Source organism: Leuciscus leuciscus (genome assembly GCF_965113295.1).
Source record: "Leuciscus leuciscus genome assembly, chromosome: 3".
In the NCBI taxonomy this organism is placed as follows: Eukaryota; Metazoa; Chordata; class Actinopteri; order Cypriniformes; family Leuciscidae; genus Leuciscus; species Leuciscus leuciscus.
Window position 1 is genome coordinate 19868219 of NC_138727.1, and position 18306 is coordinate 19886524.

General features: G+C 38.2%; 1 protein-coding gene across 4 annotated transcripts in view; it reads right to left on the reverse strand.

Moving 5' to 3' along the window:
• fbxw7 (F-box and WD repeat domain containing 7) overlaps positions 1-18306 on the reverse strand; it is a 165353-nt gene that overhangs the window by 5098 nt on the left and 141949 nt on the right. For all 4 annotated transcript variants that reach the window (XM_082164372.1, XM_082164373.1, XM_082164375.1 and 1 more), the window contains 7 exons: positions 16753-16887; positions 15466-15589; positions 15191-15327; positions 14002-14115; positions 3809-3990; positions 2259-2484; positions 1132-1342 (listed from right to left, as the gene is read on the reverse strand). In XM_082164372.1, coding sequence (XP_082020498.1) covers positions 1132-1342; positions 2259-2484; positions 3809-3990; positions 14002-14115; positions 15191-15327; positions 15466-15589; positions 16753-16887 — 1129 coding nt within the window. The remainder of the gene's footprint in view (positions 1-1131; positions 1343-2258; positions 2485-3808; positions 3991-14001; positions 14116-15190; positions 15328-15465; positions 15590-16752; positions 16888-18306) is intronic.

An 18306-nucleotide genomic window follows, 5' to 3' on the forward strand; every position in this document is an offset into this window, starting at 1 on the left:
CCCTCGCACATGTCAGAGAAAAGAGGTCTTTCCGATTAAAAATTACAAGGGTGCATTCATTTAAAAATAAAATAATGTGTACAGATAAATAATTTATAATAAACAACACTGCAATAATCTATAAAAAATTAAAGCTGTGTTTACACTGCCAGCAACAACGCGCCATAATCCCATTCATTTCACTGTAGAGCTGGCGATTTTTGGCGATATGAGTGACAGTGACCATTGGTGACAGGATGCAGGCGTGTCCAGCGACAGGACAAAGTTGAGATATGTAACTATGCAAATAAAGAGCGACTTTACGGAGCGACACAACAACCAATAGGAGTGAAGTCAGTGGAGCGTACGTGATTAGTCACTACAGCCTGTTTTGAAATTTATTTTAGAGGTTAGCAACTTTCCTATAATTTATGATATGTGTCTGTGCACATACAGGGACACTCGCTGTGCTGACTCAGAGCCTGAATGGATTTGTGAACCCAGATAGTCCGTTGCTTGTGCTTTCGCTCAAGATAAATAGCCACAATGGCAAATAGCACCAGCTGTTTCTCATTCATCTTTAATATTAAGCATTTTATGTACGGATTCCATTTATATTTTCTCTTTTCCCTTAGTTTAGTTTAGCGAAAAAAAAAAAAATGGATTCAGGTGTCTAGAACATGGAATAACAGATTGTGTGCTTTTTCTGGGTGAGATGGAGTAAACTGCGGCGCTAACAGTGTCACACGATAGCACACGTTGCGTGGGCAATGGACTGAAGACCAACGGCCAAGGTCAGGATTTTCATTAAATAATGCATTAAATTTCATATCGTATACCCTAGAACACTTGGTATATACGAGTCACATGGGATCATTCTGTGATACTTTTGCATCTTTTTTATAAGCTTGATGCAGGTCACTATGCACTACCATTATATGGATGAGCACGAGCTGAACATTTTTTTTTTTTTTTTATCTCCTTTTGTGGTCCATAAAAGAAAGAAGGGCATATGGCATTAGAAAAACACCAGGGTGAGTAATTTATGACTTAATTTAGATTTTAGGGTGAACTATCTCTTTAAGTCACTGACATTTTTAGGTGAACTATTCCTTTGACCGAGTTGCGATCAGTCATACTCTCTCTGCTCACCTTGCAGTGTCTGTAGGCACTGGCCGGTCTTGATGTCCCAGATCTTGACGGTGGAGTCAGCGTTTCCAGAGACAAGGATGTTATCTTTGAGCTCCATGCCGCTGGTCAGAGACTGATGACCTGTGAGCGTGTGAATACAGTTTCCCGTTTCTACATCCCACACCCGAATTGATGTGTCCAACGAACCACTCACTACATGGATGCCGTCAAACTGTAGAAAGAGCGGATTAAATTAATCATTGTTCAGTAATTAATAAATTACATTATGTAAGAAAACTGTGGCTAAACACCCAGAGTAGTCATTTGGCTTATTCTGTGTCTAGAAAAAAACCCCAAGAATTCAATAAAAGCTGTATTGAGCAGGGAAGGGATTTGATTCATTTCACAATGAGATGCAGCACAAGCTGAATTCCAGATATTTTCCATTCCATTGTTATTGCATTAAATGGCACTATGTTTGATTAACTTATGCAATTACGGCAAAGCTCTTAAAATGATGGATATATGAACAAATGAGGACAAATGCAGATTAGTATGGACTACAGCCCAAACGTTTTGTCCCACAGTTGCTGTGTCAAAGACAAAATAGAACGTTGGTTTACAATAGTTTAACAATTTTATGTTATTATGCAGTGGAGCCATAAAAATAAAATAAAAAAAAGATTCTTACACAGTTTGACCCTGTAATCTATGAATCAAAATTAAATATAATTATTCCTTTCTTCAGATCCTATTGCGGTTACACCTAATAGCACTCTTGATTAGATAATCCTGAGTCACTGAAGGTGTGTGGTTAAGATAAACTTCCTGCACAGTTAGCAGTAGGTCATGAAAGCTTTTTAAGAGAATAGACAGAATGATAGTGCTTCTTATTCAGGCCAAATATCTCTTTAACCCATGCTTCTTTTTGAGCACTGAGTGATGATTGAGCCTTACTGCTCAAGAATTAACCTAGCAATGACCCGCAAAGACATTTCATGTTTCTTCGAGGAGATGGCTTGATCCTTTTTCTTGCTTTAAAGGACTATGAATCCATCAGCCATTAATCTGACCTCTGAGAGGCAGGTGAAGTGGCCGAGCGTTAGTCAGGGCACGTGTGTCAGGTGTAGGTAAATGTCTATGTTTACCTGTAGGGAGTAGACTCTGTTGGTGTGACCCTGGAGTGTGTGTAGGCAGGTCTCGGTTTCAGGATCCCACACTTTCACCATGAAGTCATAGGCACCGCTGACAACCCTACGGCCGTCATACTGCACGCAGCGAACAGCTGCCACGTGACCCATGAGCACGTGCAAACACTGACCCGTCTCTATGTCCCAAACCCGCAGTGTGGCGTCCCGAGAACCGCTCACCACCCTGAGAGAGAGAAAAAAAAACTGGTTTACTTTTCAACATTCTAAAAAAAAGTGTGTGCTCGCATTAAAAGTTTCACATAATGCTGGAATTATTTCTTTTTCAACTTATGATGGTAGAATTTAATCAGGCATTAATTCAGCAGTCTATGACAGTCAATTGCTTGTACCTTCAAGGGTTGTATTTGCTTATAGCATTACATAAATCAAAGTGAAAACATACTTTGTTTATAAAACCAGACCCCTAGGAAATGAGTTTGATATATTTTTCTTAAACAAAAAGAACATTAAAATGGGTTCTGGTGAAGCAGAGAGTAACAAACAGAAACTACTATTGTTATTGCTAAATGAAGCCTGAGGTCACTGAGCAAAATAAGCAATCAAGCTTGACACAAAGGGAAAATATGCACAGCAATTGGCCCAAAACAGAGAATATTGTCAGGCGAGCAATTGTGTACTTCACAACAGAGCATAAAGAAACAAAGCTCAACTCTGTATATGAACACGGTTAATGAGTACAGCTGAAATCAGATGGGAAATGTGCGTTTTAACCAGCACTATGTGCTGCTATTGAATGGAGTTATCTTTAAAGAAGTATTAGGCTATATAATGTATTTTACTATATATAACATTTGAAAAAAAATTTACTCATGCATGGTAGTTTATCCGAAGCTGATACTCTACATCGGTTTTTCAATTTCTTTTAACCACAAATGATTCAATTCAATACCATTAATATTTAAGTTATTAATATTTAAATATTAAATGTATATGTTTTTAATTTTAATCTAATTTTAACAGTTTTAACATATGCTTAACTTTAAATATTCATTAAAAAAAACATTGATACTGTGAGTGAAAAATGTATTGTGCTAAGTGTGCAATCCACACAAATGTATTAATCATTCACTTTTTTTTTGTTTTCCTTATAAACAACTGGGGTAATTTTTATATATCTAATAAAGTATTTAATTCATGTAAATCTGGAGGTAAACACAAAAAGGCCACGAACCAAAGTGGAAAAACTAGTGACTAATCATTGATATGAAATGTTTTTTGACCACTAAATCAGCATATTAGAATGATTTCTGAAGGATCATGTGACACTGAATACTGGAGTAATGGCTGCTGTAAATTCAACTTTGCCATCATAGGAATTAATTACATTTTTAAATATATTAAAATGGAAAATTACTTTAAGTGTCAAAATATTTCACAATATTATTGCCTTTACTGTAATAATGTGAGTAAAGCTTGTATAACCTCAGTGGAGCAATCTATATGCACATCTGGATGTAAAGGGCCTTTTGGGAGGTGGTAGATGTTACCTTTTCTCATGCAAGTGCATACAGCGCACTGTTGAGGTATGACCATACAGCGTGTGGATACATTCTCCTGTCTCTGCATTCCAGACCTTCAGCGTTCGGTCTGTGGAGCCACTGATAATGATGTTGTCTCGCATCTGAGAGGACCAGACCCCTCCGGTGTGGCCGACTAACGTCCGCAAACACTGGCGACACAGAGAGAAGGAATACAAGTGTAAATGAATTGAATTACAATGGCATGCGTTTAAACTGCAACTGCAAGGATGGCCAACAAAAAAGGTGGCAAATTAATTACCCACTAATTTAAAGCACTCAGATCCATCACTTTGACCTTTACCCAAGACATTACTTATGCTTATCAACATATATCAAATAACTCTACGGTCCATTTGAAGCAGGAAGCAGTGTTACTGGAAAAAGAAACTCCTTATTTCATATCATATATTAGATATCGATCGGCATGATGAAAGAAATCCCATAGAATAATCCATAAGGCTATAGCCCATTTCCTCTAAATCTAATTAAACCAAATTCAATTTAATTTCAGAGGCAAACATGAAAGCAAAGGTGCCTGTGGTCATTTCGTTGTGTTATGAGGCGAGTGGAAAGCTTTGCAAGTGTCAAAGGCGTAACCTCTGAACCATGGCCGATAAAAGCAGGGGTGATAAACCCAGGAGATGTGAAAGAGGAGGTCTCAAGGCCTTTAATTCATAATGCAGCTGCTCCTATTTCTGTCTCCATCTCGATTCATGATCAACCGCAATGCATCATTAATCTTTAGAAGCGGTGACCAACCTCGACGCCACCGAGGACTTTCGAGCATTTTAACGTGTCTTTCTTTGTTCTATCGCCATATGAGGCAATTGAAGGAACAAAAGAGCAACTACTGAGAAAATCAAACCAATTAACATGAATCATTTCAAACCATTACTGTACCTGCAAAAATGACAAATGGGATAAAACAAAGGAGTTAAAAGCGGAATGGCTTTTCATAGGGAACTGGATGAACGACAGGGATGTCGTCTCTAAACAATCCCGTGTTAAAATGTGCCCAAAGCCAATTTCTTATCTTATGATCAAAAGCTACTCCACTCACATTTGTAGTGTCCATAACATGCCAGAGAGAAAAAGGGAGGGAGGTTAAATCATGAATATTAATGTACTTCTTACTGCATTATGCATGAGGCGTTGTGTTCCATAATGAGTATGTGTTACTAAGGCGATGAATCTTTCCCATGGAATGTTGGGGTAGTTTAAATAATGCCGGTGAGCATGGAGCCGTGTTCTTAGGCGATTACAGCCTGCTCAGGCTGTCTCTGGAAAAGGAACTTTGAAACCAAAAGGCTTAGGTGTCTGTTTATCTGCCCGTTGAGAAACCATAAAAGAGCAAGTCTGTGGCACCCACGAGGCATGGAGATTAGCATTCCGTTTGAGTGGCTGATGGGAAACGTTTGAAGCCAAGGATCGAGGTTTAAATCCAATTGAGAAACCCCTTCCAAATTCCACTCATTTTACAGTCCACATCTAATCTTAGGGAAGAAGATACCGTGCAAATGGTGGCTAGGGTGGTAAAGTGCCAGTGTTTATTTTGTTTAGTCTCCTTTCACATTGCGTTCGTCGGACTGAAGTGGGTCCCATTTCAACATCCTCGTTCTCGTGTTCAAAACCCACTGTATTCCTGAATGGCCAGGATTGGCGCACAAATTCCGTGTTTCAGATGGTGAGCAGACTGTTTAGAGCAGCTGTTTTCATTGCTAACCCTCCTATTTTCAAACTAAAAAAGTCCTCTCCCATCTGGAAGAGCACTATTATTAAAGCTTTTCATCACCAAACCACAGACTACAATGGTTTGTGGGAACTGCAGTTTGAAGAACATCTGTCTGTTAAACACTGTTCAGCTATTGAGCCTGGGCTTTGTAAAGGAGTTAAAGGAGGGTATACAAGGTAAACAGAGGAAATTATAGTGTGCCATAACCATGGTATGGTTCTCTTAAGCACAAAACCTCTTCTAGGGCCAATAAATGGCTGATGGCTGTTTGCATAAATAGAAGGGTAAACAGAGTCTTTGCATACAAAACAATGCTGTCACTACCGCATTACATTAGTTCTAAGCTTTCTGGGAAAGACTGACTATTCAAAAGGTCATCAGATCAGTGTTGTTATTGTTAAAACAAACGACAACTATAAAAGTGTTTTCATTAATTGAAAATATAGTTCCACCGAGTCATTTACACCGTGCTCTCTCATTTCATACCTTGTATCCTGTTTTTGGTGCGTACATTTTTTTCTAATCACAATACAGCAATTATCTGCACTCAAAATTCGTCACATTATTTAAAAAAATTTCACAGGCCATTAATTAATTGACAAAGCTGAAATATAATAAAATATAAACGGATGAAAAACAAACCAAAATTAACAACTGAAATAAAATGCATTGAAGTACTAAAATTACTTAAACCTAAATAGATTTTTAGAATTAAACTAAATAGAATTACATAAATAGGTAAAAAACATAAAAAATTACAAAAACAAAATGACTAAAAACTTAAATGAAAACGAAAGGCACTTTGTGGCCGTGCAAGGTAACAGAGTGTCTTCTACTTCCTGATTAAACTAAAGTGTAACTGTACACCTGAGAAACTTCTATCTCTCGCTGCGCTGCTACCAAACTTACAAATAAAAGCTTATTCAACACTAGTGAATACTACAATAACATACAAATAATGCAAAAATGACACTGGGTTAGACGATTTTAACCTCAGTACATATGATTGGTATGAAGTTAATTATCCATCTACAGCTACATTTAAAAATCTTTAGTTGGGGTGTTAAGCCCATCAGGCCTCAAACAAGCAGAGGTTTAAGCTTATTCCAGAACCGGTTTAGACGTCTTCTAATATACGATTTGCAAGATCAGCATATGAAGGTAATCTCCGGCTGGGTGTGTTTGTTTCTCTGATGCAGGAGTGGGTGGATGGTTTGGGCAGGAGTGCTGCAGTCTGCATGTTAAGGAGTTGGTGGTCAGCCAAAGGTGCAGTCTGAGTCATGGCTGGAGCGAGGGAGGGGGAGGAGAGTCGCAGGAAATTAAAAGCCGAATAAAGCAGCGAAAACGAGGGGAGAGAGCGTGAAATGGAGCCAAAGGCTTTAGGATTGAGTGAAAGATGTGATGAAAGCAAGAAATAAACAGGAGGATGGAGGCTGGAGGGCTGTTTTCACAGTGAGAGACACAGATGCATATGCTCATACACTCCCTGTGACCTTCTCACTCCTCTCTACAGTACGTCATGTCACACCCAGATCTCCTGCGCTACCGTAAACACATCTCCACGAAAGGTGACCTCCAGCAGCAGAGAGCAGCTTTGAACACATTGCCAAATTAAAACCCGAAAGCCCTTGAGACCGTTTATGCAATCTAAACCCAGGGTTTCACACAGTTCATACTGTACCCTGGGTTAGTAATTAATGAAATATCACACTGTACATTTGTAAAAACCGGGATAATGTTCTTTATTTGCTTATTCATGAGGCGATAGCATGAAAGTAGATGCTTTAATAGTTGATTCGTCTATGGAAATAGTCAAATTTGTTTTGGCATCTTAAATCTTCTGAAATATAATACAAACATAATACAGCTGCTGGTTTATTCCAGTTAACGCTTTTGTCGTCGCTGTTCAACATTTTTTCCCCCTCAGGTGCTGAAACTAAATAGTACAAAAAGCTCATGAAATTTTAATGAGGTAAGCACTGAGGATTGCTTATGACCACTTATTTGTTTCCAAATATTTTGCTGTAACTTTCCATCATAGGTTCCCACATTTTCAAATATATCAATTTGAATAATTTTCCCAAGACATAGGCTATGTATATTTAATTATAGAGCATAACAAGAACATATCTATTGACCACAGAAATTTCCATGACTTCTCCAAGATCTTTTAGACTTTTATATATTTCCATGAGTTTTTCAGGACAGACAAATCACACTTTTGAAAGATACGCAAACTAAAGATTGGCTGTTTTGAATCAGGTAGATTTTTTGCAAATACTTTTCACATCTAAATGAAAAACTTGTGATGTGCATAGATTTTTATCATAAATAAAAAAATATATAAAATATATAATATAACACAATATATATAATATATAAAATAATATATATATAACAGACACTTACAAGATAATTTTTTTAACCAATTAAATATTTTATAATAGAGCATAAGGAACATTTCTATAAACTACAGAATTTTTCATGATTTCTCTATGATTTTATTCATTTCAGATTCTTCTAGGACTGAAAAATCGCACTTTTGACAATCATGGCTAGCCAGGCAGGGGTTTCTCCTTCAAAATTACAATTGAGAAATGCTGCTTTAAGCAGTGTGAAAAGCCCTTTAGTATTTTTTTTAGGCCTTTTTTCAAAGCATCCACATAACCTTTTGTGGTCACCAACTTTCTACGCCACTCATCCCTGAACAGGTGAAAAGAGCTGTGGTTAAATCCTGTCGACATCTCAGAAAAGCCAGATTAAATACGTCTTAGCCCTGGGCTGGTTGTGATGTGACAGAAAGAGAGAGATGTTGGCCAAGTGTCACTATATGAGGAATATTCCACAGGCATTTTAAAGATGCTAGATGTCAGACATGTCCGTACAGCTGGCATAGAGGAAACATCCACTGCTTCAGAGTTCTGGTGATTGTCTCTGAAGTTTTAGGATAAATCCTTCTCAACTCCGGAGACTGTGGACGAGTCCGACAGCTCCCAGTGAGATGGAGAGAGAGTGCTACATATAATCTGTGAAGTGGTTCAATCGATAAAACGCCTCATCTATTCAGGCAATCTGAGCAAAGTAGTTTGTTTTGTTGGTCATGCCATGGAGACAACATTAAAACCAAAGTCCATAGAAGCCCCTGTTCTTATCTTGATCCTAATCCAAAGCAGCTCATCTACTTGCTTATGTTTCTGTCACATTTCATCCCTCATCAGACGCTTATCGTGCTGTACACATCCTCAAGCGTGGCACACATTCAAATGAGCAGGATGCTGCGTTCGAGCCTAATCTTCCCTCAAAATCACTTTCCTATTACACACAGCATGAGGCCCATTCATTTACTATGGAAGGGGGCCAGTAATAGCATTATCATGCAAGTGCGGGTGAAGATGGTCTGTAATCCACGGCACGCCTATCAGATCTTTATCTTCCATTCGTATCAGGCGTCGCTCAGACATTTACTTATTTCCATGTTGGGCTAATGATACTAGGGGTCGGGTATAAATCTAATAATATACCAGTATAAATTTGTCGTAGTTGTCAGTGTTTCCTATGCAGCTTTCCTGATTCAGCTGATATTAAAGATATGTAGCCACTAAATAATGGCAAGAGAACCAGTGAATTGTTTTCACAAACAAGGTTCGTCAAAACATGACTTATGGGCAGATTCTTGTATTAGGTTACAAATCAGGGCACTATCATTATAGTCGGATTCAATAAAATTCACCAAAAACCACACTATGGAAAACCAAACTTAATTTTTTTTTCATAAACTCTGAATATTGCATTTTTTTCACATTTTTTAAGAGAAAAAGTGTGCAAAAGTGCTTACCTGAAGCTTAAGCAGTAGAGCATGGTGCAGATAACACCAAGATCATGGGTCTGATTTGAAATTAACTGAACATGCATAAACTTATAAAAATATACGCCTTCAATGCAGTATAATATATATTTTTTTTTAAATGCATCGGCCAAATGCATAAACATAAACGTGTTTTATGTCAGTTTCTTAACTACCCTATTCAATAATTTATTTATTTATTTCAGGTCTATTTCATAGTTATTCCTTTAACTATGAAATATGTGGGTCAAATTGACCTGCAAACATCATAATCATGATAGAAATTTTGTACACATTCCACAACAGTGTTCATGAGTGTGTTCCTAAAATGAGAAAAAGTCAACCAGTATTAACCAGTATTAACCAGTATTTGACTAATAAAACCAAAATGGTTCATAATATAAAAATATTATTTAAAAAGATATGCAAATAAAAGGTTTTGAATAATTTTTTTGCTTATATGGTGCATCTCTAAATTAATCATAACCTTAGCCAAGACTGCATGTGTCAAACTGTTTGTGCGCATAAATAATATCCTTGATTGAAAAACTACTTTTAGCAACCGGTATTTCATGTTCTTTCCCGTCCAAGTTTTTCATGAATCACTTCGGGAACCAGCCCATAGTGGTGCTTGCCAACTCTCAATAAACATTATCTGTAATGGGAAAAGCTGTTAATCTGGTCTCAGATCAGCAGTGAAGGGCACCTTTTTACCTAAACAGAAAGAAACCTGCTGGTTCCAACAGATGGACTGCAGCAAAATGGCCCCTTTGGAGCCTTTTTTTTTTTGCTTGTGAAAAACAAGTGAATGGCAATTTTCTGTTTTAATCTATAAACACAAAATGGGCTCCACTATAATGAGTGAAATGAGTGAAGGGTGTTTACTGAGAAAAGAGCACTTGTGTGCAAAGGAATTCCAACTATTCTCTTGCTATGACATTCTTTGGCCGGCTTTATCCTCAGACAATATCAGAGCAAAGCAAACAAAGAACGGAGAGAAATTTGGACAATGACATCCAAATACCATACAAAGAAAAAGCACACGCTTTCATTCTTTAGACAAAATAGAGGTCAAACTGGAGGAAAACAAAATGCATAGTGTTTGTCTGAGTATGTGTGTGCATAGGGGTTTGGGGATGTAGAAATCCGGGACCCATGACCCAAAGGAGCCTATTTGTCTAGATCTGCTATCGATCCCAACCCGAGAAGGTTTTAGTCTCAGAGGGTGAGTATCTGCCAGTGAGTTGCTTGCATGAACTCCAGGGGTTTACAGCACTTAAATGGTGAACTGAAGTGTAGCGAGAGGAAAAAGTAAACAGACCCAAGGTCAAGAAGACAGAGAGACTGTAAGAGAACCAGAAAGAGATGAACAGAGCAGTGAAACCGAGGGGAGGGGAGGGGGCATCCATAGATTCAGAGTTTTGTGGTTGTGGTCACGACAACAGAAATGCAGACCGCAAAAGTGCAGAAAACGCACATTTTTAAAAACACAAGAAGAATATATATTGGACTTTATTAATGTCATCAAAAAGACAGTTAATAGTTTACAGCTGAGTGAACTGCAAAAGTGAATAGAGAGTATGAAAGAGTAGTCGCACTAAACCCCATTGTCTCCTGCTTTACTGTTCCACTTCCTCTGACAGGCGCTTCAAAGGACACAGCATTTCCTGTTTAATTGGCCCCAGCGAGTTCCACGGGACTCTCTAAAGCATTGCATCAGACTTGAGACACTATTCCCACAGCTATAATCTCCTTTATATTAGGGATGCATAATATACTGGTTACCGGCTGATATCCGAAATTAATATATTATAACAATTTAAATAGAAAATATTTCAACCATTTAATTTACTTATTTAGCCATTTAATTTACTTATTTTAGCTGTTTAATTTATCAGCTGATATTAGGTATTTATTGCGATATTGCATATTTGCATTTAAGATTACTTCTACCTACTTTTACAATTAAAAATGTTTTTTTTTTTTTTTTTTTTACAAAGTAATGTAGACTTATAATGTGGGCAACACAAACAATTGTGTTGACATCTCAACTGTTTTCCATTATGGGCCAGCTGAACACGTACAAATACAAATGTTTTTAGAACTATGAATACATTTATATACACATACATTTACAACCTATGCTCGCTCTCTGATGGTAATGCCTGTTTTAGCCTTTTTGGAAAAAATGTGGGTATATTTCTGAGTAACAGAAGTTGATCCAAGCTTTACAAGCATTTTCAAGCTGGTGCTTCTTTTCGACAGCTCCGCAAACAGAACTGCATGATGGGAACAAAAAGGCAGCCTGCCATATATGCGGCGATGACCCTAATCATGGCGCATCTGCCATCTGCTACGATGATGTCTCTCATCAGACAGCATGTTGCTGCTGCACCAATCACGTCTCCGCTGTGATAAGACGAGAGCCAATCAATGCACAGTAGATTTGATTACAGAAGCTCAAAGGCTGATAACCTTGGGAATGATTTGAGATCCTCTTCTGTGAAAAGCGGACTAGTGAGAGTCACATGGAAGATGGAAGAAAAATCTAACAAACGAGAATGACAACGCCCCTGTCAGTGTCTGTTATGATAGTGAACATTGAAAGGAGAGATTTCATTAGACTCTGGATGAAAATGGAGGTCAGGATGGAAAGGGCAGCGCTGCATGATTAGTGAACCGTACTAGGGGTGCAACGGATCAAAAAACTCACGGTTCGGATCATTTCTCGGATCAGAGTCACGGATCGGATCATTTTTCGGATCAGCAAAAAAAATAAAAAAAATGTATTAACACTTTTAAATTATTAAATTAAAATATATAAAATCATCTTAAAGTGCACAAGGCATAATATCTTCTTTTTAACATAATTAATGAAAAACAACTTAAAGTGCAACATAAAAAGGCATCTCCTTCCTTTAAACATGGACCAATGCTTTATGTGTTTCCACTGTCATATAGGGCTGTCAAAATTGCTCAAAAATGACGTTCGAATATTCCCTCTAAAAAAACACATATTCGAATTATTCGAACATCTGGTTGCGCATTTTGTCAATGACGTGCATTAGGCCTATGTCAATAACAGGACAAATTAATACAAAGAGACATAACTACTTGTATATGTAGTTCATTTAAGTTTAAACATATTTGACAACGTATTACCTTGCTCGCTCGCACTCGCAGGCACTCTTTCTCTCTCTCTCTCGCCGTCACCCATGCTGCGTTCACACCAAACGCGAATAGAGCGTCTGGCGCGAGTGATTTCAATGTGAAGTAACGTAAAGACGCGTTTACGCACGTCTTGAGGTTTTGCGGCGCGAATGAGGCGTCACGCTCTCTGCGGCTCATAACGCTCGCCATGACCACGCTGTGTGTGGACTGAACATGCGCACAACTTTTTTTTCATAAATCAATCCGCGGATCACGTGAGTGCCGAACCGAAGATATTGATCCGAACGGATCACGGATCAATGATGATCCGTTGCACCACTAAACCGTACACACACACGCACACATTATTTTACAACTGCCATAAACTTGCAGCACAAGGAACATGTCACAGCATCAGCCGGCACAATGAATCCTTAAAGTGCAGGAGGAAGGGAATGGCAAAGAAAGGAGGTGAGAAAAAGAGAGAGAGAGAGAGACAGTCAGGCAGAAAGACAGGGTGTTTGCAGCTAGTGATCATCTCAGTGTTCAATAGAACATGACTGTTCTCACATTCTCACGTGAATAAGTGATGAAGATGCTCATGTGCAGGTTTTCTGGATGAATTGAGATGGTAGTGAGTGCAGTTGTACAAGGATGCTCAATGAAAACACACCTCCCATGAGAGAGAGAGTGAGAAGATGAAGAGAATGAGAGGAGGACAGAGAGGGGTCAGCTGCACATTCACGACACCTCAAATATCTGAAAGCATTTTGAAAATGCAAGCAAAGCAACCAAACTTTCTCAATCAGTGATCAATGTATTATTCATATATATGATAACTGAGAAAATTAAATGATCATCATTGATATTGATAGTGGAACTAGAGCCAATCATTTTAAATGATAATCCTGCAAATTCATATGACGTGAAGACATGTGACTAATAGAAGATTAATATGTTACTCTGAGACCCTTTAGCTGCATTTTTTTCTTTTTAATCTGCCAGATTATTGCACCGTTGCAGTAAAGTGGAGTAGATGGCATATTTATACATTTTGGATGTGCTATATGTTGAATTATGTTTTTAAAAAATAAGTCATATTACAACCGTTGCAATTTCCGTCGAAATTTCGTATGATCAGACTCTAGTGTGACTGTGGCTTTAAATAAGAGTGATGAAGCACAATTGTGCCTTATTTTAATCAGAATCATATGCTGTGAGTAATACTCTTACAGCAGATATTTAACAGAATATACTACATTCTGTTTCTTTAATTTGAAAAAAAAGAAGAAAGAAATCATTTAAATTGTTTTTTGTAAAATGTACTTAAATATGTATATATACAGTATTTATCACTGCTGAACAATGCATTTCCCATTGGATTATGCATTTACCTTTAAAGCTAAATAAATACATAAATAAATAAAAGCTCACCTTTCCAGTAACAGCAGACCACACTTTGAGTGTGTTGTCATCTGAGCCGCTCACTATGCGATTTCCACAGAACTGGAGACAGGTGATGACATGGTCGTCATGGCCTTTCAACACCTGGAGATAGAGAGAAGGCACAGGAGAGAAAGAGAGGATTAATTACAAAATGAACAGAAACGCCAGTATTTCAGTGATGTGTGAGAATGATGTGAACCTGCTGATGTGGCAAATGGCAAAGCAGCTTTCAACTTGACATGGATGAACGAAACAGTCAGGTTCATGGTCGAGTCAGGTAAATAAATGCTCCTGCTGTTCTGGTGCAGCTGAAGCATGTGTACATCCTAAAATTCTCTCTTTTCTTTTTTTTTTTTTGCACCCACTGTGCCTTAAAGAGGATTTTTAAGTAGCTCTTTACAGGCTAGTGCAGGTGTTTTCTAACACTTTTCCACACATATCTGTTCCAGGATTGAGCCCCAGGGGACAGGCGGATGGGTATCTCTCAAAAGGAATTCTAAATAAAATTTAAAGCAGTAAAAATCAGTTTGAGTGCCAATTTTGACTAAGTGATTAAAGTGATTTAATATTATGCCTTATAGTAACGAGAAACTAGAAAGATGAATGTAGGAAAAAGCAAAACCATCCATCGGCGGTAAGATTTTTTTTATGTTTCTGAAAGAAGTCTCTTAGAAAGTTCATATGATCAGCTATTTCTTCAAATAGAAAACTTTTGTAACATGTCTTTACTGTCACCTTTGATACATTTATTGCATCCTTGCAGAATAAAAGTATACATTAGAAAAACGTACTGATGACAAACTATTGAACGGTAGTGTATATAGTTAAAATAACATTATTTTCTGTATTTAATTATTTAATATTTAAATATTATATATTATTATAAATATAATATTAAGTACAAATGTACACTAGTTCCCTGTGCCATGTGCAGTGCCTTTTTAGACATATGGGATAAACACTTAATTTAATTTAAAACCGGTGTATGTACAGTGAAGTCCACTTCGCAGGACACTATCAGGAATGCACCCGTGAAGTAGGAGTGTAAATAAAAGTGAATACACACACACACACACACACACACACACACACACACACACACACACACACACACACACACACACACACACACACACACACACACACACACACACACACACACACACACACACACTACCTTAGGTGATTTGAGGTCCCCTCTCCTCCAGTTGGTGTCTATTCTGTGTTGTCTGATGTAGGCACTCTTCCAGGGACTGTGTGTGAACCCTGGCTTGATAACCTTCCTTCTCTTTATGTGCAAGGGCTCGTCAATACCTGCAAAAGTGTCATTTTCTATGTTGGTGACACCGATTCAATGTATGATTCTACTATTAATGGCATCAATCAGGCAACTATTTAATAAATGTTTTTTTTTTTTTTTTACTCTGAGTTTGTGGAGAGCAGTGAAATCACCTTCTTCTTTGCATTTTTCCCTCCAGAGCAGGTTGTCTTCTGCTAGAATGCGCCAGTAACGACACGTCTGAGCCGCCTGAAGCAGATCCTTTGGCTCCAGAAATGACAATACGTGTAAGGCCAACTACAACAAGACAGAGACAGAGTGAGACATCAGGAGAAGGCTACGGCGGGGATCAAAACACTATTGGGATAGTGTCACAAAGGGGCTTAAAACCCTTTTTATTTTATTTCTCTCAAAATGTTACATCGCAGGTTTTTCAGGAACCAATGAAATAGGAAACGTGTAGGATTTGAGATAAAACTATTGTTTGTAAAAAGCTTAATAAACAGAACGTTGGATAAACATTTGTTGAAACTTATTTTCAATAAACATGCTCTTAAATTATATCAAATTACATAACTCATTTATGAGTTCAAATATGGTGACATGCTGTCATTATTGATAATATAATTAATATAAAACATAACTAATATAATAATAATAATAATAACTAATAATGGAATGCATTATGAAATAACTAAACTATCACTAGCCCCCATTTACTTTCACACAAAGGGGGGGGATTTGGATCTTTGAGAAGTAAAAAAAATGTTTTCTTAATTTGGGCTTTTAGCCATTTTAACCCTATTAAATGACTAAGGTCTTCACTTGATCACAGTAGTGGATTATCAATGTACAATTCTTTTCTTTTTTTTCTGCTCTACCATTGTCAAGAGTGCTGCCATTTTGCGCAGACCTCAGTGAAGACAGAGCATGTCCAAACAGTTCCACCATTCCTTATGCAATCAATCACAACGGTTGCAGTCTGAGGTTCCTCAGTGTGTACAGTACTAGCCTAAAGGAGCTTTTTCCACAATCTGCTTCAATCAGGCAGACAGACACACCCTGCATATTACTGCACTGACACAAAAGAAAAACAACCTTGATGGGGAGGAGAGTCGGGAAAGATGACAGGTGATGGAGAACAAGAAAGGCAAGCTGAAACAGCAACAGGAAGGAGAGAGGATGAAAGGAAAAGATGACTGTCATTACAGAAAGAAGAAGAGCAGAGACAGGGAAGGGGAGGGGGTGCCAAGGTAGTTTCCTCTCTATATTCTTGAACAGAGGCTGAGAGAATTGTGATCTTTTTTTTTTAAGAGGTGTAAGAGAGGACATGTCTGTCAAACTAATCTCCAGCACCTACTACTTTGCTTTAAAACCACCCTGCCAAATATCAAAGCCATAAAGTGGAAGACTGCGTTAAATTAACATGAATGGACATCAGTGTTGTAGGTCATATTTACCTCTCTGGGCAGCAGTGAGATGAAGTCTCTTTGAAACTGCGGTTCGATCACCTGCATCATGTGTTTCACCTGCGTGGGCTCACAGCTGTCGATCAACTCATCCAGCGCAAGCAGCTTCTCTGGGCCACTCCAGCTCTGTAACACACGCCAGCACGTGACCAAGAGCATATAAAGAATGTGTGCACGTTTACATTTAGAGCTTTCAATTAGAACTGGCAATGCTTTTTCACTGGCTATACTGCAGCAAACCATTCCCTGAAATGGTAACTTCTGGTATGAACGGAACCATGAAGGTTCTTGTGAGTCAAATGGAACAGACTTCATGTCTTTGGGCTGTTGGAAACTTCCCAGGGTTCGTTCTCTCCATATTAAGCTGCGGTCAACTTGATCCAGAGGAATAAAATGTTTCGCTGATCTCATGGTGTTCGGAACTTAATTCGCTCTCAGTGAGGACGTGCTGCACCAGAGAGATTGTGCCAAAGTCATTCCGCTCTGAGGCGCATCAAATGAGGGAGGAGGATTGCTCAGGGATGTTTATGATGGAAGAGGGATGCACAGAAGAGGACTATAATTCACTGCTGAAACGCTTCAGATGGGGGAACTCAGCATTGTTGTTGCAGGCTGGTTTATGTCTATATGTGTTTATGCAAGCATAACGAACACATTTAGCAGCTCAAACTAATGAGATGCCATTAAACAGTTGAGCAAAAATCTGATTATTTGTGTTGGTTCTTTAATTGAAGCCAACTAATTAGATTAATCTTGAGATACAGGCTTCCCAAACTTTATCAATGAATTTCCATGACTTTTCAACAACGTGTATTATTACTTATGACCAAGGTTGACATTTCCAAGATAAAACATTTAAAATTCCAGCAAGGTTTCCCATGACTGTCAGAACTCCAAAAGTTGCAATTCTAATGCCCGGCTTCAACCCTGAACTGCTACTAAGATATATCACCACAGGCTTCCACTGTAGAATGCAGAAATGACACATTTAATGTGAATCACGCAAGCGATACTGAAAACGCTGACTCATAGGGATACAGAGTGTCATTTGCACCTCCAGATATAAGCCTTACAATAACTCAGGGCAGAAACAAGTAACTCATTCAAGCACTGACTGAGCAAACAAGCGAAACCATTTCTGAACCCACTGTGTAACCGCATAGACCGCAATTGAGAGGATATTATGCAAAACTATTGATTCTCTCCTGAGAAACCATTTAAAGACTCGCCTTTGACGTCATGAAGAATTACGTGCACATTCCCAACTGCACAAAAAGTCTTTTTTGAGTAAACGGAAATCTAGCTTGACTCAAAATTAATTCAGAAGAAGCAAGAACACATCTTGGGCAAAACTTTGAGCATTAGACGAAAGCTTCTTCATCCTTTCAGTCAACACAGGTATCTGCTATTTCATGCCAGAGCAGCTTCGTAAAGCCTGAGGACTGATGAAGCCTGTAATTATCTGTAAGGCAGAGCAAACACAGACTGAGGTGGAGACTCTGCTTTCTGTTGAGGCTCGAATTGTTGTTCTAGTAAGACGGATAT